Here is a 25,561-nt window from a genome sequence, read left to right as displayed (position 1 = left end):
TTTTAAATTCCATTTTAGGATTGCATAAATATAGTGATCTCTGACTGGTAGAACACTACAAATAAGTATGTTCCAAGGCTGGTAATGCAAATAAGAGGTCTTAGATTTTGAAGAGCCACTCTAAGCCTTATTTATGGGGACTAGAAGAACCAGGAAGGAGCCCTGGTGGTGCAGTGGCTAAGTGCTTGGCTGCTAACCAAAAGGGCAGCAGTGTGAACCCACCAGATGCTCTGTGGGATAAAGATGTGGCAGCCTGCTACTATAAAGATTTACACCCTTGAAATCTATGGGGCAGTTCTATTCTGTCCTATATGGTCGCTATGAGTTGGAATCGACTCAACAGCAACGGGTTTGGTTTTGGTTTAGAAGAACTATCAAAGCTTTAGTTGAGACAAAGGAGAGTTTGGGGTTGAGATAGGTGAAGAACGAAGACAGCTTTATTGCTCACAAATGACCAAGAAAAGGTAAACATGGCCAAAAACAGATCAGGCAAGATGCCATATTAGTTGGGAAAGAGGCCTGCTGTATTGGAGGAGGGGGGGAAGGTTATGACCCAAACAGAGCCGAGTTCCTGGAGGTGCCTTGATCACCAGCCCAACTTCCTGAGTCGGCTTGCAGTCAGAACGACACTTTTTACAGCACAGAAACAATGCTAAAAAAAAATTAAAAACTCCTTTGAACAAGGATTTCACTTGCTCCAAGAATATAATAGTTGCTTTAGGCTAAGAGGTAGTAATTATATAGACTTGTCTATCCCTTGAGCCCCCACTAATACCAAAGATAAAGATCAATGCCAGAGTATTAATATTTCAAATAAATATCCCCATAAGGTAGCACCTGCTCATGATCAAGAGATGGGGACCCTCTGGCCGGCCAATTACTTTCAGCCTAAGCACTCTATTAGAAATCTGTTCCATAAAGAGAACAAATTTAATAGCAAGAGCTACAAAGTATTACCACCCCGTGGACTATCATCACAGTTGTATTCTATTGCTGGTGTTGTATATTGTTACACTACCATGAAGTATTCTTGTATTACACATGGGGAAAAGTGAGGCCAGGGAGATAACTTACTTTTCTCCCATAATGAAAAAATTCACCTGTGTTCTGCCTGTCTTCTATCAGTGATATTTTGGTTTCTTACGAATTAACACGTTAGGGATCATAGTATGACGTTGGGAAATGTGGTCTCTGCTTAGTGCTTTAATCTAAAGGTAGACTGGGAAGAAGTGGGTATGTCCCTGAGAAGCCTGTTTTATTTTCCAACTGATTACACTGTTTCTAGGACTATAAGAAGTTCACTAACAGATTTAGAAATGAACATGGAACACATTTAAATGGCAGTTACAACCCTGAAATCCTGTTCAGAGCCCCATTAAACAGCATGACTATTTCCTAATTAATCCCCATTTAGTTGAGGATTATCTAAGACAACTGAAGAAATTAATTTCAAACACAAGTCCATTTAGGCAATATTCAGCAATAGAACTAGGAAACCACTTAATTATCCAATTACCATACTTAAGGATATATTAAGTGTAGTTTTATAGACCCTGTCCAGCAGGGAAATTTTGCATAAGAATTTCCTCATAATAGCTGTCTACAGATGTTAGGAAGGGTTTGTTCATAGGCCCATTTTCTCACTAAGTAAACTGGACCACACCTATGGGGGCAAAATACCAAAGGATCAAAGTACCAAGCCTGGAAACAAAAGTCAGTTTTTGTTTCCTGCTATATACAGGTCGAAAAGCGAAAGACAATGTTCCTTGTCATACCATTCTACTTAATGCTGGTTCCAATCCACCTCTTGATCCCAGCCCTTGTTTCCCCCAAAGTCAACATTCCAGTTGGTACGCCCAGGCCATTACTGTATTCTGCTCTCTGGGTCCTTGGATTTGCTGAATATGTACTCTAAACTAAACATTATTAATTGCAAAAAATAATCTTTTCAAGAGACCTTCATATCAAAATACCAGATTCCCTATTAATAAAAGGGGATCAAGTTTAACAGGCCAAAATATAAGGAAGAAGTCTGTCAGAATTGACGCAGATGGCACAAGACAGCTCTGACCTCAGGCCCCCTGTGCTGAACAAGAGTCACTGGCAAAACCCCTAGGTATAAGGGCTGTAAATGTGCAGAGTCACATGGGAAACTGAACAATGGACCTTCTCATTTAGTCATCCTCTGAGCTCTCAGCAGACCTTTCTTCTGTAGCTACTTTCCAATTTGTGCGTTTGTTTGTCCTTTCTTGTATTTCGTTATTAGTTACAGGGATATGAACTTTTTTCTCTCTCTTTTTCCTTTTGGTTTTCTTAGTGTCTGTTTCCTGACTATCCTCAGAGCTGCTGGATGCTGAGTCACCTGACTGAGAAGTGTCACTTCCTGACTCTAAGATCAAAGCAGGTTTTTTGAAAGACTTTTTCCTGGATTTTTTCTTGCGCTTAGGTGGTTGTTTCCTTTTCCTGGTATTGAAAACCTCCGTTTCTTCTGAAATCTCAGTTGAGGAATCCGCTGGTACATCTATGGTTTCCTTTTTGCTCTTCTTCTGTTTTTTGTGTGACTTTTTTTTCTGCTTCTTTTTGTGGGATTTCTTTGACTTCTTGTGTTTGCGAGATTCATGGGTAGTTGATTTTACCTGGGGAGATGTTTTTTTTCCATTGATAACATCTTGCTGATCACTACTAATAAAAAAGAGAAACTTTTACTACAGAAAAAGGTATATTTGCATTTTAATAACCTACATTCTAGATAGGAAGTTAGGTTAACATTTTAATTTTAAATTAGAGCTTTAAATAGGGTAATTTAGACTTTACCTATACTGTTACTCTCACTGAGTTTTTGTTTCATTTTTAAAATGAAGATAATACTAATCTGCCATATTGAGCTACTGAATGGAATACTAAGTATATATATAAATCTAAATGCTATAGACATTCCAAACATCAGGGAAAGACAAATACCAGCTGTGTCCAAACTAAATTACCTGTCGTTTCTCTAGTTACATATTCAATAGGAAATGATGTTGTAAAATTTAGTAACTCAATTTATAGTACAGACTTTGTACTAATCAGAGTTTCAAACTTTTTTTTCCCCCAGTAATGCTATGTGCCTTACCTGTCTGTCTCAAATTCTTCAGGGTATAACTCTTTATAACCACTGTGACCCCATCTGTAATGTAACATATTACATGCGTTCTTAAAGCAATGCACACATTTTTAGAAGTTAAAACAAACTTAGACCTAAGAGTGCATGCATACACACAGAGGAAACATGGTAGAGGCAAAGCCACATTATAGCACAGTAACCTAGTTGACTATATTTTCTGCACTGTATACTATCATTTTAGACACAAAGGTTTCTTTTGTCCACTTGAAAGAAAACTCACAGTAAGGAACTTTGATACTCTTCTTGAGCTATGAAGCACTTCTACAAAAACATATCATAACAATGTTTCCTATGCTGGGACGATTTTTTTTTAAGTAAGAGCTTTATTGAGATATAATTCACATACCTTTTTTTTCACACACCATAAAATTCATCCTCTTAAAATGTAAAATTCAGTGGATTTTAGTATATTCACAGGGTTGTGCAACTGTCACCACTATCAATTTCAGAACATTTTCATCACCCCGAAAAAAAACCCATACCTATTAGCAGTCACCCTCCACTTCTCTCCTCCTGGCAACCACTAATCTATTTTCTGTCTCTGAATTTGCCTATTCTGGACATTTCACATGAATAGAATCGTGGTCTTTTGAGTCTGGCTTTTATCACTTAGCATAATGTTCTCAAAGTTCATCCATGTTGTAGTGTGTCAGTACTTCATTCCTTTTTACTGCCAAATAATACTTCATTGTATGAATATGCCACGTTTTGGTGTATGGCATAGTGGTTAAGTGCTACAGCTGCTAACTAAAAGGCTGGCAGTTCGAATCCACCAGGCACTCCTTGGAAACCCTGTGCAGCAGTTCTGCTCTGTCCTACAGGGTCGCTATGAGTCAGAATCAACTCAGCGGCATTGGGTTTATTGGGTTTTTCATCAATTGATATATATTCAGATTGTTTCTACCTTTTGGCTGTTGTGAATAATGCAGCTGTGAACATTTGTATATAGGTTTTTGTAGGGACAATTTTTAAAAGGCCAAATATCAGGCCAAATATCATTAAAAGTCATAGGAATTTAGACACAAACCTATCTGGCATGTTAGCTTCATAATCACATAGCTTCTTGTTCCAGGATTTAGTCTTAAGAAAATCATCTTCAGGTGTCCCAAAAATTTCATGCCTTGGCTTCCAGTAGTCTCTTTGACTTTCTTCATCAAAACCATCACTACGCATCCGGCTGTAAGAGAAAGGAGAGAAGTACTTTTAGATTTAAAACTATCTGTGAGGTTACTCTATAGAACATCATGCACAAAGGTCATGGAACAAGCTAAGGGAAGAACAAAACAACCTGATGCTTACTGTTAAAACAAACAAAAAATGTAAAAGGTATCACGGTCTGATTGTTTTCACTGGGCACCTTTACTGATGTATAGAGAGGAAGAGACTGTAAAATATAGGGGAATCACTTCCGGACCATGACATGCTATAACTCGCTCACTGATTCTCAAGTAGAACGGCGTGCAAAGACAGAAGCAGAACATAATAACAACTACAGACATTTCAGACTACCCTAGAGATTCTGAAATAGTCCTCCCTCCATGCAAACTGGCAACTCATTGCTGTAGTGTGGTCACAGTAACTGTGGGATGAAGCCATAACCCATCGGTATCTTGGGGTAGAAAAAAAAGGTGAGAACCACTGGTCCAGCCTGTGTTTACAATGTCCAGTAACCAGTCAGCAAACTAGCCAATTAGTTATTAGAAATTTTTAAGAGCTGACTATGTGCTAAGCACTGTTCTACCTGCTGGGACTATAGCAGTAGGTGAGACAACCACAATCTCTGCCACTAAAGAGACTGTTCTAAAGCTTATTGATATGACAGACACCAATACAGAGGCCACCCTAAAAGAGCAATATTTTGTTCCTGGAAGTGCCACTTGGAATTAACCTAATATTAAATAGCAGTGAAGAAAGCAAAAGGTAATTAAAAAGACAAAAGAAAAAAAAGACCAAAGTCGATGTCAGAAGAGACTCTGAAACTTGCTCTTGAACATAGAGTAGCTAAAGTGGAAGGAAGAAATGATGAAGTAAAAAAGCTGAACAGAAGATTTCAAAGGGTGGCACGAAAAGATGAAGTAAAGTATTATAATAAGATATGCAAAGATCTGGAGTTAGAAAACCAAAAGGAAAGAACATGGTTGGCATTTCTCAAGCTGAAGGAACTGAATAAAAAAATTCAAGACATGAGTTACAATAATAAAGGATTCTATGGGCCAAAAATAGAACAAAGCAGGAAGCATCAAAAGAAAATGGACGGAATATACAGAGTCACTGTACCAAAAAGAATTGGTCAGTGTTCAACCATTTCAGGAGGTAGCACTGATCAAGAACTGACCATACTGAAGTAAGACATCCCAGCTGCACTGAAGGCACAGATGAAAAACAAGGCTCCAGGAATTGACGGAATACCAATTGATATGTTTCAACAAACAGATGTATCACTGGAAGTGCTCACTCGTCTATGCCTAGAAATACAGAAGACAGCTACCTGGCCAACCAACTGGAAGAGATCCATAATTTGTGCCCATTCAAAAGGTGATCCAATGGAATGCAGAAATTATTGAATGGTATCATTAATATCACATCCAAATAAAATTACGCTGAATAGAATTCAAAAACAGTTGCAGCAGTACCTCAACATAGAACTGCCAGAAATTCAAGCCGGATTCAGAAGAGGACGTGGAACAAATGATATCACTGTTGATGTCTGATGAATCTTGGCTGAAAGCAAAGAATACCAGAAAGATGTTTACCTGTGTTTTATTGACTATATGTGGATCATAACAAATTATGGATAACACTATGAAGAATGGAATTCCAGAACACTTAATTGTGCTCATATGGAACCTGTACATAGACCAAGAGGCAGTTGTTCAAACAGAACAGGATACAGCAAGGTTTAAAATCAGGAAAGGTGTGCATCAAGATTGTATCCTTTCACCATACTTATTCAAACTATAAGCAAATAACCTTAGAAGCTGGACTATATGAAGGAGAATGTGCATCAGGATTAGGGAAAGACTCATTAACAACCTGAGATATGCAGATGACACGACCTTGCTTGCTGAAGGTGAAGAGGACCTGAAGCACTTACTGATGAAGATCAAAGACTACAGCCTGCAGTATGGATTACATCTCAACATAAAGAAAACAAAAATCATCACAACTGGACCAACAAGCAACATCATGATAAAGAAAAAATTGAAGTTGTCAAGGATTTCATTTTACTTGGATCCACAATCAATGTCCGTGGAAGCAGCAGTCAAGAAATCAAACCTCATATTGCATCAGGAAAATCTGCTGCAAAAGACTACTTTAAAGTGTTAAAAAGCAAAGATGTCACCTTTAGGAATAAGGTACATCTGACTCACACCATGGTATTTTCAGTCGCTTCTTATGCACGTGAAAGCTGGACAATGAATAAGACTGAAGATGAATTCATGCCTTTGAATTACGGTGTTGGTGAAGAATATTGAATAGACCACGGACTGCCAGAAAAATGAGTAAATCTGTCTTAGAAGAAGTACAGCCAGAAAGCTCCTTAGAAGGAATGGCGAGACTTTGTCTTACGTACTTTGGACATGTCATCAGGAGGGTCCTGGAGAAGAATATCATGGTTGGTAAAGTAGAGGGTCAGCAAAAAAGAGGAAAACCCTCAATGAGATGGATTGACACTGTGGCTGCAACAGTGGGCTTAAACAGCAACGACTGTGAGGATGGCACAGGACTGGGCAGTGTTTCATTCTGCTGTACATAGGGTCACTGTGAGTCAAAACCAACTCACAATATAAAATAAATCATCTGTACTAAGTGTGCTTCTAAATCCTCATAGTTAAACCTTCAGAGTGAAAACAAACTGAAAAGATTTGTTTTTCTGTTGGAGACTCGGCCTTCTTTACCATGGACACCCTGAATACTTCTTGTCTGAAGCCATTCACACACAACTAGTCACATTCCAAAGTCCACATCCTCCACAGGCACACTCACTCTCCTAAAATATCTCAATATTAACTACTGATTTTCCAGGATGGCTTTAGAAATCAGGATTATTATGCTGTAGTCACTTTTCATACAGCTCTTACACTCATAGGCATATAATTCCAAGAGATGTTCCCAACCATGCAGACATTCCCATGCCTCCACAGGTATACGACAACCAAGCCTGCATAATCCTTCATATTCACACTCAAGAAGGTAATCTAAAAGGCTATGTGATGTGGCAAAGAGAGTAGATGGGGTAAAGTCTGAAAGAATGAAGGACTAATAGGGAAAAGGAGTGAATGGATAGCTAAAGGACCACAAGATACCAAGAGAAAATCTTAAGTTAGAGGCCCCAGGTAAGTTAAGCATTACTGAAGAAGAACAGAGTGGGAGGCCTCACACTACCTGATTTTAGAACCTGTTATACTGCCAAAACAGCCGGGTACTGGTACAACAACAGATACATAGACCAATGGAACAGAACTGAGAATCCAGGCGTAAATTCATCCACCTATGAGCAGCTGATATTTGACAAAGTCCCAAAGTCCATTAAGTGGGGAAAAGACAGTCTTTTTAACAAATGAAACGACCCATACCTCACACCATGCACAAAAACTAAATCAAAATGGATCAAAGACCTAAATTTAAAATGATAAAGTTCATGGAAGAAAATGTAGGGACAATGCTAGGTGCCCTAATACATGGCATAAACAGAATACAAAACATAACTAACAATGCACAAAAACCAGAAGAGAAACTAGATAACTGGGAGCTCCTAAAAATCAAACAGTTATGCTCATCAAAAGACTTCACCAAAAGAGTAAAAAGACAACCTACAGACTGGGAAAAAAATTTTGGCTATGGCATATCCAATCAGGGTCTAATCTCTAAAATCTACAAGATACTGGAAAAGTTCAACAACAAAAAGACAATCCAGTTAAAAACTAGGCAAAGGATAGGAACAGACACTTCACCAAAGAAGACATTCAGGTGGCTAACAGATACATGAGGTATTGCTCACGATCATTACCCGTTAGACAAATGCAAATCAAAGCTACAATGAGATACCATCTCACTCCAGGAAGGCTGGCACTAATCCAAAAAACACAAAATAATAAATGTTCAAGAGGTTGTGAAGAGACTGGAACACTCATACACTGCTGGTGGGAATGTACAAATCGATTTGGCGCTTCCTTAAAAAGCTAGAAATAGAAGTACCATACGATCGAGCAATCCCACTCCTTGGAATATATCCTAGAGAAATAAGAGCCATCACACCAATAGATATATGCACACCCATGTTCATTACAGCACTGTTCATGATAGCAAAAAGATGGAAACAACCCAGATGCCCATCAGCGGATGAATGGATAAACAAATTATGGTATATTCACACAGTGGAATACTACACAAAAATGAAAAATGATGAATCCACAAAACATAACATAGATGAATCTGGAAGGCTTATGCTGAGTGAAATTAGTTGCAAAAGGACAAATATTTTATGAGACCACTATTTTAAGAACTCAAGAAAAGGTTTAAACGTAGAAGAAAACATCCTTTGGTAGTTACAAGGGTGGGGAGGGAGGAGAGGGGAATTCACTAACTGGACGGTAGACAATTAGGTAAAGGGAAGACAACACGCAATATAGGGGAAGTCAGCACAACTGGACTAAACCAAAAGCTACAAAGTCTCCTGAACACAACCAAACAGTTTGAGGAACAGAGTGGTCTGGGGACCATGGTTTCCCCGGGACATCTAGATCAAATGGCATACCCAGTGCCATCGAGTCGATTCCAACTCATAACAAAGTTTAATAAGAAAATGTTCTGCATCCCACTTTGCTGAGAGGCATCTGGGGTCTTAAAAGCTAACGAGTGGCCATCTAAGATGCATCAACTGGTCCCAACCCACCAAAGCAAAGGAAAATGAAGAACACCAAAGACACAAGGAGAACATTAGCCCAAGAGACAAGAAGGGCCACATAAACCAGAGACTCCATCAGTCTGAGACCAAAGAACTAGATTGTGCCTGGCTACCACCAATGACCACCCTGACAGGGAACACAACAGAGAGTCCCTGTTGGAGCAAGAGAAAAGTAGAGGGCAGAACTCCAATACACATTAAAAGACCAGACTTAATGGTCTGAGACTAGAGGAACCCCAGAGGACATGGCCCCCGGACTCTCTGTTCACCCAGAATTAAAACCATTCCCGAAACCAACTCTTCAGACAAAGATCAGACTAGAATATAAGACATAAAATGACACTTGTGAAGAATTGTGCTTCTTAGTTCAAGTAGATACACGAGACTAAAAGGGCAACTGCTGTCTGGAGGCGAGATAAGAGGGTAGAAAGGGACAGGAGCTGGGTGAATGGACACAAGAAATACGGGGTAGAATCGGAGAGTGTGCTATCAAATTATAGGGATAGCAACTAGGGTCACATAACAATGCATGTATGTACTTTGTATGAGAAACTAGCTGGAGCTGTAAACTTTCACATAAAGCACAATAAAAAAAAAAAAGAAAATCTTAAGTTAAAAGCCATCGAACAACAGTTACTCAAAATGTTAAAAACAGAATTACCTTATGACCCAGCAATCCCATTATAGGTATATACTCAGAAGAACTGAAAGCAAGAACTTAAAAACAGACATGTACACCAACGTTCATTGCAGCATTATTAATAATAAGCCAAAGGTGGAAACAACCCAAGTGTCCATCAACAGAAGAATGGATAAACAAAATATAATACATACATACCAAAATGAAGCCAAACCCACCGCCATCGAGTTGATTCTGACTCATAGCAACCATGTAAGGGCAGAGTAAACTGCCCCATAGGGTTTCCAAGGCACATCTTTCTCCCACAGAGCAGCTGGTAGGTTCAAACGGCTGATTAGCAGCCCAGCGCTTTAACCACTGCACCACCAGGGCTCCTCTTAGATACAATAGCATATTCAGCCATAAAGAGAAGCGAAATTCTGATACATGCTACCACATGAATGAACCTGGAAAACATTATGCTAAGTGAAATAAGACAGTCACAAAAGGACAAATACGTTATTCTACTTATATGAGGTACCTAGAACAGGCAAATTCATAGAAAGTAGAATAGAGGTTACCAGGGGCTGGGAGAGGAGTTAATGGGGAATCGTCGTTTTAATGGGTATAGAGTTTCTGTCGGGATGATATAAAAAGATCTGGAAATACCAGTGACGGTTACGTAACAGTGTGAATGTACTTAATGCCACTGAATTGTACACTCAAAAATGATTAAAATTAGTAAGTAAATATTATGGTATGTATAGTATTTTACCACCAAAAAAAGAAAAAGCCATGTGTCAAGGCAGAACCCACAGAACCCTCAACATTTACATTTGTTCAAGGTAGAATTTCTAAATTTTCCGTTGCATGTAAATACAAAGAGTAGGATCATATACATCATAGCCACAAGCCTTATGCTTGGGTCTAGATTCAAGAAAGAAGAACGGCTTAAGGGCTCACAGAACTGAATTCTAGATGTGAATTACCTATCCTTAGCATATCAAATGTTTTTAAACAAAAGTTGATGATTCTGAAAAAGATAAGAATTATTTGGGTTCTTAGAGTTGTAACTCCACCTTGAACTGCTAGGTAACATTTTCCTTTTGGTTCCCCGGTAAGCATCTTCCATCTGTTTCTCTAGTTCTCTTACTTTCCACATATCTGATTCTTCCTGAATCTGGATTTACGGAAAAAAAAGGGGGAGGGGGGGATAAGGGAAAATAAAAATGTTACTAAAAATAACACTTGACATCATAGAAGAGTAACTGAAAGTTTGCACTGATTACTGTGTTACAACTAGGTTATGATCAGAGACCCGAGAAGCAAATTCTGGTTCTATGTACAGCAGTTAAGCAATCAGACCCAGTCAATTCCAAATGCTTAGGATTCTGCAACAATAGAACTTTTTTAACCCCTGCGTATACGCACTCATCACCTTACCAATTTTGTGCTTGTGCTATAATTAAAACCAAAAAACCAAACTTGTTGCGGTTGAGTCATTTCCAACTCATAGCGACCCTGTCGGACGGAGCAGAACTGCCCCATGAGTTTCCAAGGAGCGCCCAGTGGATTCAAACTGCCAACTTTTTGGTTAGCAGCTGTAGCTCTTAACCACTATACCACTAGGGTTTCCATGCTATAATTAGGAAATAATTTCATATGTTTCTAAGATGCTTTATGAAGTTAATCATATCATCTCAAATGAACCTTAAGCAAACTCATCAGGGAAGCAATGCAGGTACCATCATTACATTTTACTGAAAAGAAAGAAAAGCTCAAAGATAATAAATGATTTGACAAAGAAAAAAACTAGTAATGACATGCCTTTAAACTTTCTAGGCTAAGTTGCTTTTCACAACATTATACTTCTTGTCAAAAGTAAAGTAAAACAAAATAAACAGTATGGTTGCTAGAGAATTCTTGAAAAGCAGACTACTACGAACGCCCAAAGAAAAAGAATACATTTCAATTCTAGGTCCTCCTGCATAATTTTGTAAAACCTGCACTAAATCTTTCTCAGCCAACGCTTTCAACTCTAAGCTCATATAACTAGGGGCGGTTAACAAAATTGCAGAGGTTGCTTGAGTAACAATTATACTCTCACTCACAAAGTATCAGGTGACATGATAGTAATAACATTTATGATCAAACCAAGAGTCATACAGTTCACTGAAGAAAACCAAACAAGGATCCTTGGCCCTAGGTGACCTCCCCAGCGCTCTCCCTAGGTGGCCTCACTACTCTCAAGATCTCTAACATCTATCTGTTGTTATTGTTAGGTGCCATACAGTTGATTTGAACTTGTAACGGCCCCATGTGACAGGGCAGAACTGCCCCATACAGTTTCTTAGGCTGTAACCTTTACAGGAATAAATTGCCAGGTCTTTCTCCCACAGAGGCGCTACCTATTTCCCAAACCATTATGTCCAGTCCCAACTTTTCTCCTTTCCTCTACATCTGAATTTCCAATTGTTTGGACATCGTATAAGCACCCCACAATTAACTAACCAAACTAATTACCTTTCCCATGAGATCTGTCCCTTCTTTTGTTCTCTATCCCAATTAATGGTATCATCCTCATCTACCCATTCACGTAAGTTGGTTATATCTGATTCTATTCTTATCACGATCATCCAGTCAGTCACCAAGCTCTTCGGATCCTATATCCTAATTCCTCTTCTTCATCCCTACTGTCACTGTTTTCATTCAAACCCACTTTCACCTGGAACACTGCAGTTGCCTCCCAATTGATCTATCCCCTACCCAGCTGATAAATCATCTTTCTAAAATACAAATATGATCATGTGCTACCCCTGCTTAAAAACATTTGATGGCATTTTTATTGCCTACGGGAAAAAGTCTAATCTCCCAATCCTCACACAGAAGTCTCCCAACAACCTGACTCTAATTTACTACTCAGATCTCATCTTCTGCCGCTGCCCCCCACATTCCCTATTTTCCAGATGCACACAATTTTCTGCCATGCCCCCGGTGCTTTATGTTCTTTCTTTTGGCCATGTTAGTACATGATGTCCCCTCTTTCAAGGATGACTTTTTACACATGGTAGGCTTGTACCGATTCATTCAGACCCTGTTGAAACATCAGCAGCTCAAATGCCACCCCTCTGGAAAATCTTTTCTAATTCCCTAAGGCAGATTTCATTATTCATTATTCCCTCCTCAGTGCTCTAATGCACTTTGTATTATGTCTCTATTATGGTACTTCTCAAACTATTGTAACTACCTATTTTATTCACCTTTGTATGTCCCACCTCTGCCAAAATACTCTTTGACACATTGTATGCCCTTAATAAGTGTTGAAGAATGACTGGGTTGTACCTCCCACCTTATTGTGAGCATCTGTGTGCCGGATGACATTCCTCAGGAGGACCTTCCCCAGTGGAACCCGGGACATTCTTCAATCTGAAATGAATCAATAAGTAACATTTAATAATAATAATGTTTTTCTTTATTACCTTATTTTTTATTAAAATTTTATAAAGAAGCACGAGGTAAAGGAAGGATCACTGAGGTAGGAGAAGTCCTGAGGAATAGTTTTTCCTTCACCATTAAAAGAGGAAAATGCCTGACCACATTAATGTGAGGATGAAAGGAGATTATGTTAAAATTCTTTGAGACTGCACAAAATTAAGTGATTTAATGAGCACCATTTCATTTCATCTTCACAATTCTGTCTTATATGAGGCAAGCATCTTCATCCCTATTTCGCAGATGGTGTTCCCTTAAAGCCAAACTTGCCCCAGGCCACACAGTCACATGCAAACAAGGTAAGTCAATGTCCAGACAGAAAACAACTCTCGAATCAGAAGATGTTTGCAATGAAGCAAATACCCAGATTTGAAAGAGTGTCAGTGACCACAAATGTCAACTGTAACAAAAACTAACGCCTAAAAACATGAGGTGCAGAGAGAACCTAAATTTCTCTACTGAGGAGAATTTTACTTCCTGTTTTGTAATGAAGTCTCCAAAAACTAGTTGACAAGGGTATTCCCGCATGTAGCTACCAGGAGCTTTGTACAGGCACCCCGCCGCTCACTCACCCCTCGATCCTGAGGAAATCAGGCGTCTTGTTAGTGTGAGACGAAGAACCACTCCATTACAAGACCTCCTCCGACCCAGGAAGCCAAGGAGTCAGGGCTAAAACACAGCTCTGCAGCTTCACCCGAGTCCTTCGTGCAAACGCAGCCTTCCCACCGGTTACTCCGCCCTCGCCCGCGACCCGGGCCACGGCCGCCTCCCCCAGCCCGGACCGAGGCCGGAGGCTGCGCCGGCGCGGAGTTCCGACGGCCCTGTCGGCTGGGTCATTCCCCGCCCAGGCTCGGCTGAGACGGGCCTGAGGGTGGCTTTCGCTCCGCAGAACGGATGGGGGCGCTCTGGACGGGCACGGCCTTCAGGCTGGGCCCCAGACAGTGTCTAGGGTGTCTGAAGGGAGGTCTGAGGTCTCCCGGCGGAAGACAGAAAACATCCCCATCTTTGTCACCGGATCCCTGCCCCTCTGCGCCTCGGGGCTCCCGTTACCCTTCCCTCCAGACGCCCTCCCGACACAGACACACACACACACCCATACCGTGCGCCGCAGCCTCGCGTGGCGGGCGTCGGGGGAGGAAGCGACCCAGGAGGAAAAGGCGTAGGTTTCCCTTTCAGGCCGGAAGTCGTGCTCCTGAGTAATTCTTCCCGATAACGGGAGACCCCAGGGAGGATTTCCAAGGCGTTCCGGAGATCGACAGGTGCAGAAGGGAGGCGGGCGCTTGCTTGGAAGAGAAGTGGGTCAGGCCCAGCTGAAAAGCAAGCCCAGCCCCGGAACTGGCGGTAAAGAGAACTTCTGCCTGGAGCTTCCCGGACCCAATTAAGCGTTGCACCCAGCCGTTACCCTGGTAACTGGCGTGGCGGTTTGTCAAGGAACGGAGAGAAGAGGTGGGTTCGTTGATCTCTGGAGCAATCGTCCGTTAGTTGAATTTCCTTTTTAGTCTTAGCCTACTACAGTATTTTAAGAATCTAAATCTCCAGTTTTCCTCATTTGATGGATAGTATGGAACACCTCTTCAATGAGAGATTGTTACTCTCGTGTAGCGTTTACCAGGTGTTCCAAATTCATCGTTTATATTGATTTACTTAATCCTCACAATAACCCTGTGAGATAGATGTTGTAGTCTTCGTTTTCAGGAGAATAACCTAAAGGCACGTATATTAATTGCTCAAGGACTCATAGCTAATAAGTGATAAAACTAATAAGATTTCGAAAAAACCAAACCAAACCCAGTGCCGTCGAGTCGATTCCGACTCATAGCGACCCTATAGAACAGAGTAGAACTGCCCCATAGAGTTTCCAAGAAGCGCCTGGCGGATTCGAACTGCTGACCGTTTGGTTAGCAGCTGTAGCACTTAACCACTACACCACCAGGGTTTCCAAAACTAAGATTAGAAGCTAGGTATTCTGACTCCAAAGTCCATGCTTTTCACTATTAAGCTATAATAAAGATTGAGGGAATCTCATATAAACCTCACACCACACACACCTTCAGCAATTTCAGAACTGGGGAGGCCTCGATCAGCCAGTACCCAGGGACTGGAACAAGGAGACCACCAGGAAACCAGGCTGAAAATGACTACTCTGCCCTGTGTGTACTCTAGGATCTAGGGAGAGGTACGGTCTTGTTTGAGAGGACAACTTGAAAATTTAGGAAGGGGTGCTAGATAATTAGAGAATACAGAAAAGATGCAATGGTGCCGATCCACAGTCTTTGAGACACAGATGTTCAGACTTCACCAAAACAATTCCTTACCAGTTCCTCCTCCCCCAAAAGAAGAAATGAATCAATAGCCCCAGACTTTTTCCCTCTTAAGTCTTGTCTTTTCATAGGTTTAAGAGGCCCATTCACCATTATCAATCATGGAGGCAGCCTCAAAGGATCTTCTCATCCAAGTTACTCAGTTCTGGAACCTCTTAGATGATCTGGCTGAAAGTGACCCTGAACGCTATGAGAATTTTATTCAACAGCAGCTGAAAGAGGGGAAACAGCTGTGTGCCACCCCAGAACCACAGTTCTGTCTACAGACCAGGATCCTGGTATGTAGAGTTGGTGCCAGGGATGGGGAGGTCCTGAATGAAATACTCTTAGAATAACCAGAGAATAGCTTACTCTTAGCTATTGCTACTTTAACACAAGAAAACTTGAGGAAAACTGTCATCCTAAATAGATAATGAAAAGTGTAGAAGATTAGGTTGAAGGAGTAAATGTGGGAAATTCATATTTAATATATTTTAGCGATCTCAAAATGAACCATTTTTTTCTGCTAGAATAAAAAGAAAGCAATGTAATGATTTAGTAAAGACTCATATAGTTGAAGCTTTTTCAAATAAAGATAACTTATTTGGCTTAAGAGAGCAAATCAAACCCGTTACCGTCAAGTCGATTCAGGCTTATAGTGACCCTATAGGACAGAGAAGGGCTGCCCCATAGAGTTTCCAAGGAGCAGCTGGCAGACTAGAACTACCGACCTTTTGGTTAGCAGCCAAGCTCTTAAACATCGCACCACCAGGGCTCCTTAGGAGGGTGAATCAAAAAACCAAACTAGTTGCCATCAAGTTAATTGCTACTCATAGCAATCCTATAAGAAAGTGTAGAACTTCCCCATAGTGTTTCCAAGGAGCACCTGGTGGATTTGAACTGTTAAATTTTTGGTTAGCAAACATAACACTTAATCACTACGCCACCGGGTGGTGAAATAGTTGTTTAAGCAAATTTACCCAGAACAGCTGCTTAGCCCAATTCCTCCCCTTCCTCCCCCTCCACCCAGTTCCTTCTAAGTACAGCAACTGAATTGTTCCTGAAAAGACAGCAGCTTTGGAGAAATCTAGTAGGAGACTTTATTAAAAAAACAGTTTAAAGTAATGATAGTAAAAATTTTAAACAGTTTTGATACATGGAATGACTTACTTGGAGTCTAAAATTCTCCCCTTCCAATGCTGTGATCAGTTGCCTTTAGGTTATTTAAAAATAAACTAGTTTTTGATATGTGCAAAATTATTTGTTTTCTAGAAACCAAGAGAAAAAACACTTTTCATCAACCTTTATCAGTGGAAAAAGATCCCAGCTCCCCAATCAATCACTCATCCAGTACCTATAAGTGTTGGCAGGCCAGAAGATATTTCTGAGACATCAGGTATATAGAATTATGGGAGAGAAAGCATATTTAAAAAATTCTTTACTGGTAATAAACATGGATCAGATTTTGCTGGGTAAAAGATATTTCAAGTAAAATTTTATTTGGTGACGAGATAGTTAATGACAAGTTAGTGTACCTTTATGCAAATTAATACTTTTTAATTTTTCTAACAATATGAGCTATGGTTAACCATATAAAAATACCAAGAAATGGATAAGTTGGAATTTTGTGTATATAGCACCATTATGACTGCTTCTGAAAAAATGCAGGGATGACATTTATACTTTGCCTTTATCAGGGTTATGGTTTACTACATATTACCTGACAGTAACGTTAGTGAAACAAAGTGGTCTTCATTTCATACCCTCTGAATTACACGTGCAGGTGTTTACACAGTCATCGATGTTGCCTACCATCCTGATGTTCTCCAGGTGGCAGAAAAAGACCAAGTGAAAAAGGACCAGTTGATCCGGATGGCTATGAAATGCATTGAGGAGCAACTCCAGTCCACTCTCTCACAATCCTACCGAATTACAAAACTTAAAACAAAAGGAAGCATTCACAGGATGAAACAAAGTCTGATGGGAATCCAAAATGACTCCCCTGATTTAAGAGAGAAATTGAGAAAGGGTAGGTCGATGAATGGAAAAGAAAAATTAAACTTATTTAAGATTTTTGCATCCTGTGTCCATTTTGCAAACTAGAAATCTCGATTTTAAAAAATTAGAAACTTAAGACAGGAAAATATGAAGATTAGATACTGAAAATATTAGAATATCCTAAAAATTTTTTCAGAATCCTGCAGACTTATAAACCAAATTATTTGGTTTTAGATTCTTTTGGCTTAAGGCTCCCAAATTATTATGGAGTACTGAGTCTCGGCTTATGGTGTTGAAAAAATCTCATTGATTAAGGGTAGGGCTGCACAGCTGATTAATGTAATTGCTGCCAATAAGTTGTACACCTGTAAAAAGTTGGCTTAGCAAAAGTTGTGTGATATATTTACAACGACAAAAAAAAAAGCTGCTGAGGCTGCTTATGTACAACTACACACCTCATGGGATTTGGTTCCTTGGTTTGGAGGTTTAGGGTCATCGTTTCGTGGGACATCCCAGTCAATTGGCCTAATAATGTGTTTAGTGGTTCTGTTCTACCTCCTAGTTCCTAGTCCCTAGTTCCTAGTGCCTGGGGTCTTAAAAGTTTGCAAGCGGCTATCCAAGGCCTAACAATTTGTCTCTGTTCACCTGGGGCAACAGAGAAAGAAGGAGAGTCAGGAATCGGTTGGGAAAATGGATGTGTGGCTAATTGCCTCAATGAAAAGCTGCCTCCTTTGCCCTGAGAGGAAATCCTGGTGGTATAGCGGTTAAGAGCTACAGCTACTAACCAAAAGGCTGGCAGTTTGAATCCATCAGGTACTCCTGGGAAACTCTATGAGGCAGTTTCCTGTAGGGTCACTGTGAGTCAGAATCGACTTGATGGCAACAGGTTTTGGTTGCCTTGAGACCAGAACTGGATGGTGCCCAGCTGCCATTACTGAACATTTTGATCAAAAATTCTATGGAAGAATTCTGATCAGAAAGGGGGAAATGGAGAACAGAGTTTCTAATTCTCATGGAATCCAGATTATCTGGAGTCATGGAGGCTGGATGAACCCCTGAAACTATTGCCTGAGATAATCTTTCAATCTTAAGCCAGAAATATACCCTGAAGTCTTAAAACCAAACAATAGTTTTGTTTAACTAATAAAGAACGCCTGGTTTGGACATTATGCTCATTTAAGATCTATCCATATGGGGCCAAATTGACAACAGCAACTGGAAAGATTAGATAGGAAACTTAGGGAGCAGTGACTTTATGTTAAAAGGGGAGGAACAACTCAGAAAAGGAAGGTGAGAATGGTTGCACAACTAAAAGAATGTAATCAGTGTCACTGAATTGTACACGTATAGACTGTTAAATTGGTGTATGTTCTCTGTGTATAGTCTCAATAACAATAAAAAAAAAAAAACAAGATTCCCAAACTAATTTAGCTGCAACTTTTTCTGCCATCTCGGCTAACATTACGTATATTATAGCTCATTAAAAAAAATATTATAGCTCATAGCCTGATATTATTTTATGTTGATTGATTTTATGGTTTATCTCCCCCCCATCCCCCTTCCTTATAAAGAACTAACCCTTGAACAGATAAGAAACAGTATCATGAGCAGTCCAGAGCACTTTCCTCAGCTTACACTACCAAAGGACCAAGTTCCAGACAAAGCAGGATGTCTGATTGAGGAGATTTGCAGTACTGAGATCCAGGTAGAGATGAAGACCCCAACCTATGAATTAAAAATTATGAAGGATGAGAATGAGAAACCTCTGGAAATTGAATTGTTAGTTGAATTACCTGGTATTGATTCAGTCTCTGTCTGTGACCTTAGTGTTTCTAAGGTAAGTTGAACACATAATGCTATAATTTTCTCCCTGTCAGTTTTCACTGTATTATGCTCTAGTAACAAAAAAACAAACCCATTGCCATCTAGTCAGCTCTGACTCATGGTAACCCCATGGGTTACAGAGTAGAACTGCTCCATAGGATTTTCTTGACTGTAGTCTTTACGGAAGTAGTAATAGTAGGGTGGGTTTGAACTGCTAACCTTTAGGTTAGTTGAGAGCAAACCATTTGTGCCACAAAGGTATTTCTGTACATATATGCCACATTTAAATTTTGATCACAGTTGTTGTTTTTTTTTTTCCTCCATGTCTGAACTCTGGAGTAAGGAGCCTGTAAAGAAGCAGAAACTGTTTTCACTGGTACCTTCTAGTAACAAAGAACTCCAAAATCTCAGGGGCTTACAACAGTTTGCTTAAGTTACATGTCTGCCACAGGTCTTTTCTGTTCCATGAGTCTTGTGTATTTCAAGATTCAGGTAAAGAAGCAATTCCCATCTGAGATATGCCATTCTCATGGCAGAGGGACAATGGAAATGGCCAAACCATGCAATGGATTCTAAAACTTCTGCTCAAACACAGCACTTATCACTTCTACTCACATTTCATTGGCCAAAGTAAGAAGTCACATAGCCAAGTCCTACATCAGTAAGACTGGGAAGTATATTCCTCTCACAGGAAATCACATGGCAGGGATGTATAATCCGAAGAGGAACAAATAATTGGGAACAACACTATATCTGTCACAGTCTACTCTGCTCGTCACAAATATTTGTGTCTTTTCCAAAGGAAGACCCCTCCAACCCAGTATTCGATTCCAAAGTATAGAATTTTACCATAGTGGTCTGTATTCTGTATCTCTTGAACCACAGACCTATGAATTACAAAGACAAGTAATCTACTCCCGCAACCCTATCCACCATACAATGTAGAATTGGGAGAGGACAACCATAATAAAGAGTATCAGTTAAGAAATGGGGGAAAAAAAAATGGGGCATACAGCTGTTACTGGTGCACAGCAGTTGTGAAATGCTGGTAGGCAGACATCGCTACAGTCTCTGGAGGTAGGAGATGTTCATGCTTTAGGTCCCTTGACAGAGTTACTTGCTTACTTAGCTCCCCAGTTTCATTGTTCTCCATGATCTTCACATTTGTACTGGAGGAGGTTTTTCCTTTTTCATTATCCACTTTGGTCACGTCTGAACAGAGCATTGGAGAATATGCCGTTCTTAGGTACTGAGCAGCCTTCTCAGCCTGTTTCCTGTTTATATAATGTTGCGGTCCAAAGGCTGTAAATCAGGTTCCTTTAGTCCAGGCTGGGATTACTTTATCAATTTGATTCAGTCTGTGCTACACGCCAGAATTTTTTTTTTAAACATGCCCATTTTTCAAGACTTTCTTGTCTATTGTATCATTTTGGCCAAATGAAAGGATTTACCGAGGTCCACCTTGATCCATTCAGAGGTTTTAACAAAGGATATAAAGGCCTGTGATTTAGTCTCTACTTCTAGGCTGTCTTAATCAGCTTTTGCTGATCAAATAATTTCTCAGTTTTATCTTTACTGGTTGAATATAAAAATTAGTTTCATTTTTCAGCCCTCAGTTCTAGAATTTCTGGGTTCTGTATATTTCATTTCAATTCTTATTGCAAGCAGGGTGATTCTTTTCTAAGCTCATCTCTTTTTTTGTAGTGCTTTGTTAAATGCAGCTAATGGAGTAACTCCTGCTACCAACATTGTGTTTTCCCATTTATTGACTTAAAGTCAGAAATTGCTTAGGCGCATTATTTGCCCTCCAGATCACTGTGGCAGTTTTACTAAGTGCTTTATCGCTACATGAGTCCCCACCTTTCCAGTCTCCAGTGAGTTTTCTTACTGCTTGCCAGTCAGCCCCAAAGCCAATGCCACATAATATGGGACTTCTACTGTGGCAGCACCCTACTTCTAGTGCCATACATAGTTAACTTTTGATGTATTGTGCAGCTATACCAACCAACCTGAAAATGCTCCTTGCAAGTCTCATAGCAATAAGTAGGATCCTCTTAGGAGAGAGGAATGAATTACTGGGAATAATCCAATCTAACACAAAATTTAACCAGGGAATAATTTTTCCATTTTCATCTTTTAAAATCTCTCTTGATTTATTCTTAGGATGATTTATTGATCGAGGTCTCTGAGAAGTACAGATTACAGCTGCATCTTCCAGAATCTGTTGATACCGAAATGACTACAGCAAAATTTATCAAACAAAAAGCTACCTTAATCATCACAATGCCATTGGTGTAAAATAAGAATGTCGTGTATTGCAGGTTTTCAGTGTTAAGGTCATGTGCATTATAGTTCCTTCATTACAGGTGAAGAGGTAGTGGTTTATCTTAAACACTGGTATTTCCTAAGAATTCTTTTTGAAATGAGATTTTTCTCTTCAGCTGTTATGTTTTATCTGTTCTTTTTACTCTTTCTCCTTCTCAACTAGACTTGGCATCATCCAGAAACTAAGTATGATATTGCCACAATGTACTTGTTTTGAAGATAATTTGTAGTCATCTGTGTAACTTAAATGTCTTTTGAAAAATATAATTTTTTTTAAGTAATATGAGAAGACGCTGGATTTACTGGTTGATTCTTTATTTTAAAGTCTCGAGTAAATTTTTGCATCAGGAAAAAAAAAAACCCAGGCTGTGCCATAACTTTTTTTATCACCAGCATGGGGTATAACATTGGAAATTTCTTCAAGCAATAAAAATACAGGGTCAATGTATAATTATTCAGTGTTTCTAGGCACCTCTGTACTTCTGTAAAGCTGCTTTGCCAGGAGTCCAAGATACCCGGCCAGAAGTTTTAATATCAGATATGGACTTGTCTGCAGATTGGACTACGAAGACACATTAACAGCAATTGGCTGTTACCACACATAAGATGCAAAATATATCCTTCTCTAATCTGAGTGAGCAAAGGAGTTGATTTGGGGATCATCTCGCAAGAAAATGATCAAAAGTACAAAAGTGACATACTTTTCAACCTCTGTTTATCTCTTCTGAGTTGTCAAATGGATGGTCACTATGAGGTACCAACTTTCCAACTCACATCCTAAGAAAACAATATGCACATTAAACTTTAAGCATCTGTCAATCATCTTTTCTAGATACAAAACAGCTCCCTTGTAATTACTAGTTTCTAGTTCAACATTGGATTTTTTTTAAAGTCTTTATTTAAAAACTATCTTAAACTTTAGAAACTAATGTTATATGTGTGTGTCTTACACTGGGTTCTCTAGAGGAGCAAAACCAGTGAAGAGATTTATTTCAAGGAAATGGCTCATGCAGTTGTGGAGGGTTCCAAGTCCCAAATCTGTGGGTCAGGTGTCAGGCTAGAGGTTTTTCCTGACCGATGTGGTTGCAGGGGCTGACAAACCCAGAATCCCAAAATTAGCAGGTCAGGCAGGCTGCTAGCTCACATCTCAAGAAGTGGAAGGGGATGATGAGTCGGGTGCAGGTTCAAGAGAGGGCAAGCTCTGCCAGAACAGCCATATATACTGGATGCAGGCCACACCCCCAAGGAAAGCCCACTTTCAGCTGACTGGCAGCTAACGTCAGGTCACAAAATGGATGATGTTAATATCTGCCAAACCACTGAGAATCATGGCTTAGCCCAGTTGACACATAACCTTAACCATCACAGTGCGTAATAGATATAATTAGTATGTGACATTTAAAATTAAATATAATTTTTTAAACTGGCCTGGTTTGAATTCTACTGGGATAATTTACCTACTGGAAATTTTTTTAGATCTGTATGATGTCCTAAAATTAACAAACCCATTAAAGTCTCCTTTTTTGTTGTTAGTTGCCATCAAGTTGATTCCAACCTGTGGAACCATATGTGTGTGGAATAGAACTGCTCCATAAGGTTTTCAATGTTCTGACCTTTCAGAAACAGATCGCAGGGACTTTGTTCTGAGTAACCTCTGGGTGGGATCAAACCGATCTTAAAGTAGTCAAACTGTTAACCATTTGTACCACCTAGGCTCCTATGGTCTCCTTAACCACTCCCCGCCCCCCCCCCAAAAAAAACACCGCAGTTGATTCTGACTCATAGTGACCTATAGGACACAGTAGAACTGCCCCGCAGGGTTTCCAAGGCTGTTAAATCTCTACAGAAGCAGTCTGTCGCAACTTTCGCTGGAAGAACAGATGGTAGGTTTGAACCACCGACCTTCTGGTTAGCAGCCGAGTGTTTTAACTACTGTGCCTCCAGGGTTCCTTATGGTCTCCTCACTGCCTCCCCAAACAACAACTTGGAATGGCTTCACCTCATCTTTTCTACAAAATCATAGCCAAATGTATCTCCTAAAACCTTTCCCTTCCTATCCACAAGGAACCAGTGGAACTGCTATTCTTTCACTCCCAGCACTTACATGTTACTCATGTCAGTATCTCCCTGTTTCTGTACTCATTAATAAAACACATATCAAGACCTAACATGCTTAATGTTAAAATGTTAATATTTTCGAGGCGGGGCCAAGATGGCAGACTAGATAGAAGCTACCACGGATCCCTCTTACAACAAAGACTCAGAAAAACAAGTGAATCGATCACATACATGACAATCTACGAACCCTGACCATCAAACACAGAACTAAGGAGTTGACCTGAGTGACAGGGGACCAAAAAGCCTCGCGGTGAAGCAGCGACTGCTTCTGGAACTGGCATCCCCCGCCACAGCCTTGAGCCCTCGTGGTTTCCTGGTGCCAGAGTGGTTGGGCTGATCGCAGCTTACTGAGACGGGGCAAGCATGGGACGCAGCCCTACCCCCTAACCCCCTGGAGTAACCTCGGCAGAGACTCAGCCAGCGCAAGCAGGCTGCACACTGACACAGCTGACAGGAGAACGAGAGCCCACGGGGAAGCAGCGGCTGTTTTTGGAGCCTGGAGCCAGCGTCCCAGTCAGAAAACCTTGGTGCTGGGCTTTGGACTAAGCGCTGAGGAGCAGATCATGACTTCCTGAGATGGCGCAAGCACGGGACACAGCCCTAAACCCCTGGAGTAACCTTGGCTGGAAACCCAGCTAGCGCATGCAGGCTGCACACCGACGCGGCTGACAGGAGAAGGAGAAATCACGGGGAAGCAGTGACTGCTTTTGGAGCCTAGAGCACAGCATCCCAGCCAGAAAACCTTGGCCCTGGGCTTTGGACTAGGAGCGGAGGAACTGATCGTGGTTTCCTGAGGCAGCACAAGCATGGGACAGATGCAGGCCTGACCCTTGGGGGCAATCTCAACCCACCCAGTACACGCAGGCTACACGCCCCCCTGGAATCTCAGATAAAATAGTCTTCACCAAACAAGATAAGTAACTTCATCTATATTGCCCTGCTACACTGTCCTAGCTATCTGATCCCTCCCCTCCCCAACCCAGGCAGCTTCATTAACATTGGAATTTCCTGGGCCAGAGAGTGAAGTGCTCTGCAGGTTTTTTTTTTTTTTTTCCTAACCCATTCTCCTGGCCTGAGAGAAGAGCAATTAACAATCCGTGAGAGAAAAATCCTTCCCTGACTTCCCTTAACTGGAATAATAATACACAACCAGCTCCAGCCAAGCAAAAGAGATCCACAGTCTCTGGCTTTCATCCCTACAGGGAACCAGGTGGCTATTATAATGCAAAGGCAATTCTGATAGAGTTCTGACTGTAATTGTTTTAGGGAAGCAGTGGAAAGACAAGTTTTGGAGGTCTGATACCTCTCTACCTATTAAACAGAGCCCTCAGTGATCCACACCAGGGAACTGAGGGCTAAAGCTCCACCTACACCACCTAGCCACCTGCTAAAGGAGTCTGAGGATAGTGACATCTACCAGTCTTTAGAGGTACAAGCACTGGTTGCCTAAGGTAAAGCAGCAGAGCACACTCACCAAAGTGCTCTGGGAATAGAGACACTCCTACCTCAGTGGCACGTGGGGGAAGGCTGTCAGCATCCTGCCCGCCTAGGAGTGTGACCCCCTGCCACTACTAAAATCTGGTGAATACAACCATCACCACTACACCTCTAATAGGTGAAAGCCTACACCACACACTAGGTGACCTACAATCAGCACACCTAAGCTGATTCTATTCAAGAATAGTGAATGGACTCATAGGCTCATATATATGGTAACAGTTCAAACCAGCTGGTAATAGGACATAAGTGATTCAAAGGCTACAACAATCAAGATAGCGCAAACTAGTAGCCCATCTGGGTATATTGAAACA

At 40.6% G+C, this 25,561-nt stretch overlaps 2 protein-coding genes across 10 annotated transcripts; one reads left to right on the top strand and one right to left on the bottom strand.

The window, feature by feature from the left end:
- Positions 1–415: 415 nt before the first annotated feature.
- Positions 416–14,467, bottom strand: NKAPD1 (NKAP domain containing 1). Of its 8 annotated transcripts, none has more exons than XM_010595462.3 (6): positions 14,285–14,467; positions 13,043–13,119; positions 10,773–10,873; positions 4,194–4,343; positions 3,116–3,169; positions 416–2,682 (listed from the first exon to the last, which is right to left on the bottom strand). In XM_010595462.3, the coding sequence occupies exons 2-6, from the start codon at positions 13,109–13,111 to the stop codon at positions 2,175–2,177; spliced, it is 882 nt and encodes a 293-aa protein (XP_010593764.1). In that variant the 5' UTR covers positions 13,112–13,119; positions 14,285–14,467; the 3' UTR covers positions 416–2,174. The 8 variants fall into 8 exon arrangements, with proteins under 8 accessions (XP_010593764.1, XP_023410560.1, XP_010593763.1 ...); XM_023554792.2 differs by lacking the exon at positions 14,285–14,467 and adding an exon at positions 13,758–13,911 and having other exon boundaries at positions 416–2,679; XM_010595461.3 differs by lacking the exon at positions 14,285–14,467 and adding an exon at positions 13,758–13,907.
- A 54-nt stretch (positions 14,468–14,521) lies between these two features.
- Positions 14,522–24,188, top strand: PIH1D2 (PIH1 domain containing 2). Of its 2 annotated transcripts, none has more exons than XM_010595460.3 (6): positions 14,522–14,631; positions 15,578–15,784; positions 16,758–16,881; positions 17,269–17,514; positions 19,055–19,188; positions 21,471–24,188. In XM_010595460.3, the coding sequence occupies exons 2-6, from the start codon at positions 15,608–15,610 to the stop codon at positions 21,603–21,605; spliced, it is 816 nt and encodes a 271-aa protein (XP_010593762.1). In that variant the 5' UTR covers positions 14,522–14,631; positions 15,578–15,607; the 3' UTR covers positions 21,606–24,188. The 2 variants fall into 2 exon arrangements, with proteins under 2 accessions (XP_010593762.1, XP_003415676.1); XM_003415628.4 differs by having other exon boundaries at positions 19,055–19,320; positions 21,471–24,187.
- Positions 24,189–25,561: the final 1,373 nt, after the last annotated feature.

The sequence above is a fragment of the Loxodonta africana genome, chromosome 7 (genome assembly GCF_030014295.1).
Source record: "Loxodonta africana isolate mLoxAfr1 chromosome 7, mLoxAfr1.hap2, whole genome shotgun sequence".
Classification (NCBI taxonomy): Eukaryota; Metazoa; Chordata; class Mammalia; order Proboscidea; family Elephantidae; genus Loxodonta; species Loxodonta africana.
This window is presented reverse-complemented; position numbering and strand designations above follow the sequence as displayed.

Coding starts and splice junctions, on each gene's coding strand:
- NKAPD1 (XM_010595462.3), bottom strand. CDS start 13,111: ATGTCCCGGGTTCCACTGGGGAAGGTCCTCCTGAGGAATGTCATCCGG. Junction 10,874..13,042: donor ACACAGATGCTCACAATAAG/GTGGGAGGTACA, acceptor CCGTAAATCCAG/ATTCAGGAAGAATCAGATAT. Junction 3,170..4,193: donor GAAGCTAACATGCCAGATAG/GTTTGTGTCTAA, acceptor GTTACATTACAG/ATGGGGTCACAGTGGTTATA.
- PIH1D2 (XM_003415628.4), top strand. CDS start 15,608: ATGGAGGCAGCCTCAAAGGATCTTCTCATCCAAGTTACTCAGTTCTGG. Junction 16,882..17,268: donor AGATATTTCTGAGACATCAG/GTATATAGAATT, acceptor TTACACGTGCAG/GTGTTTACACAGTCATCGAT. Junction 19,321..21,470: donor GTGACCTTAGTGTTTCTAAG/GTAAGTTGAACA, acceptor ATTTATTCTTAG/GATGATTTATTGATCGAGGT.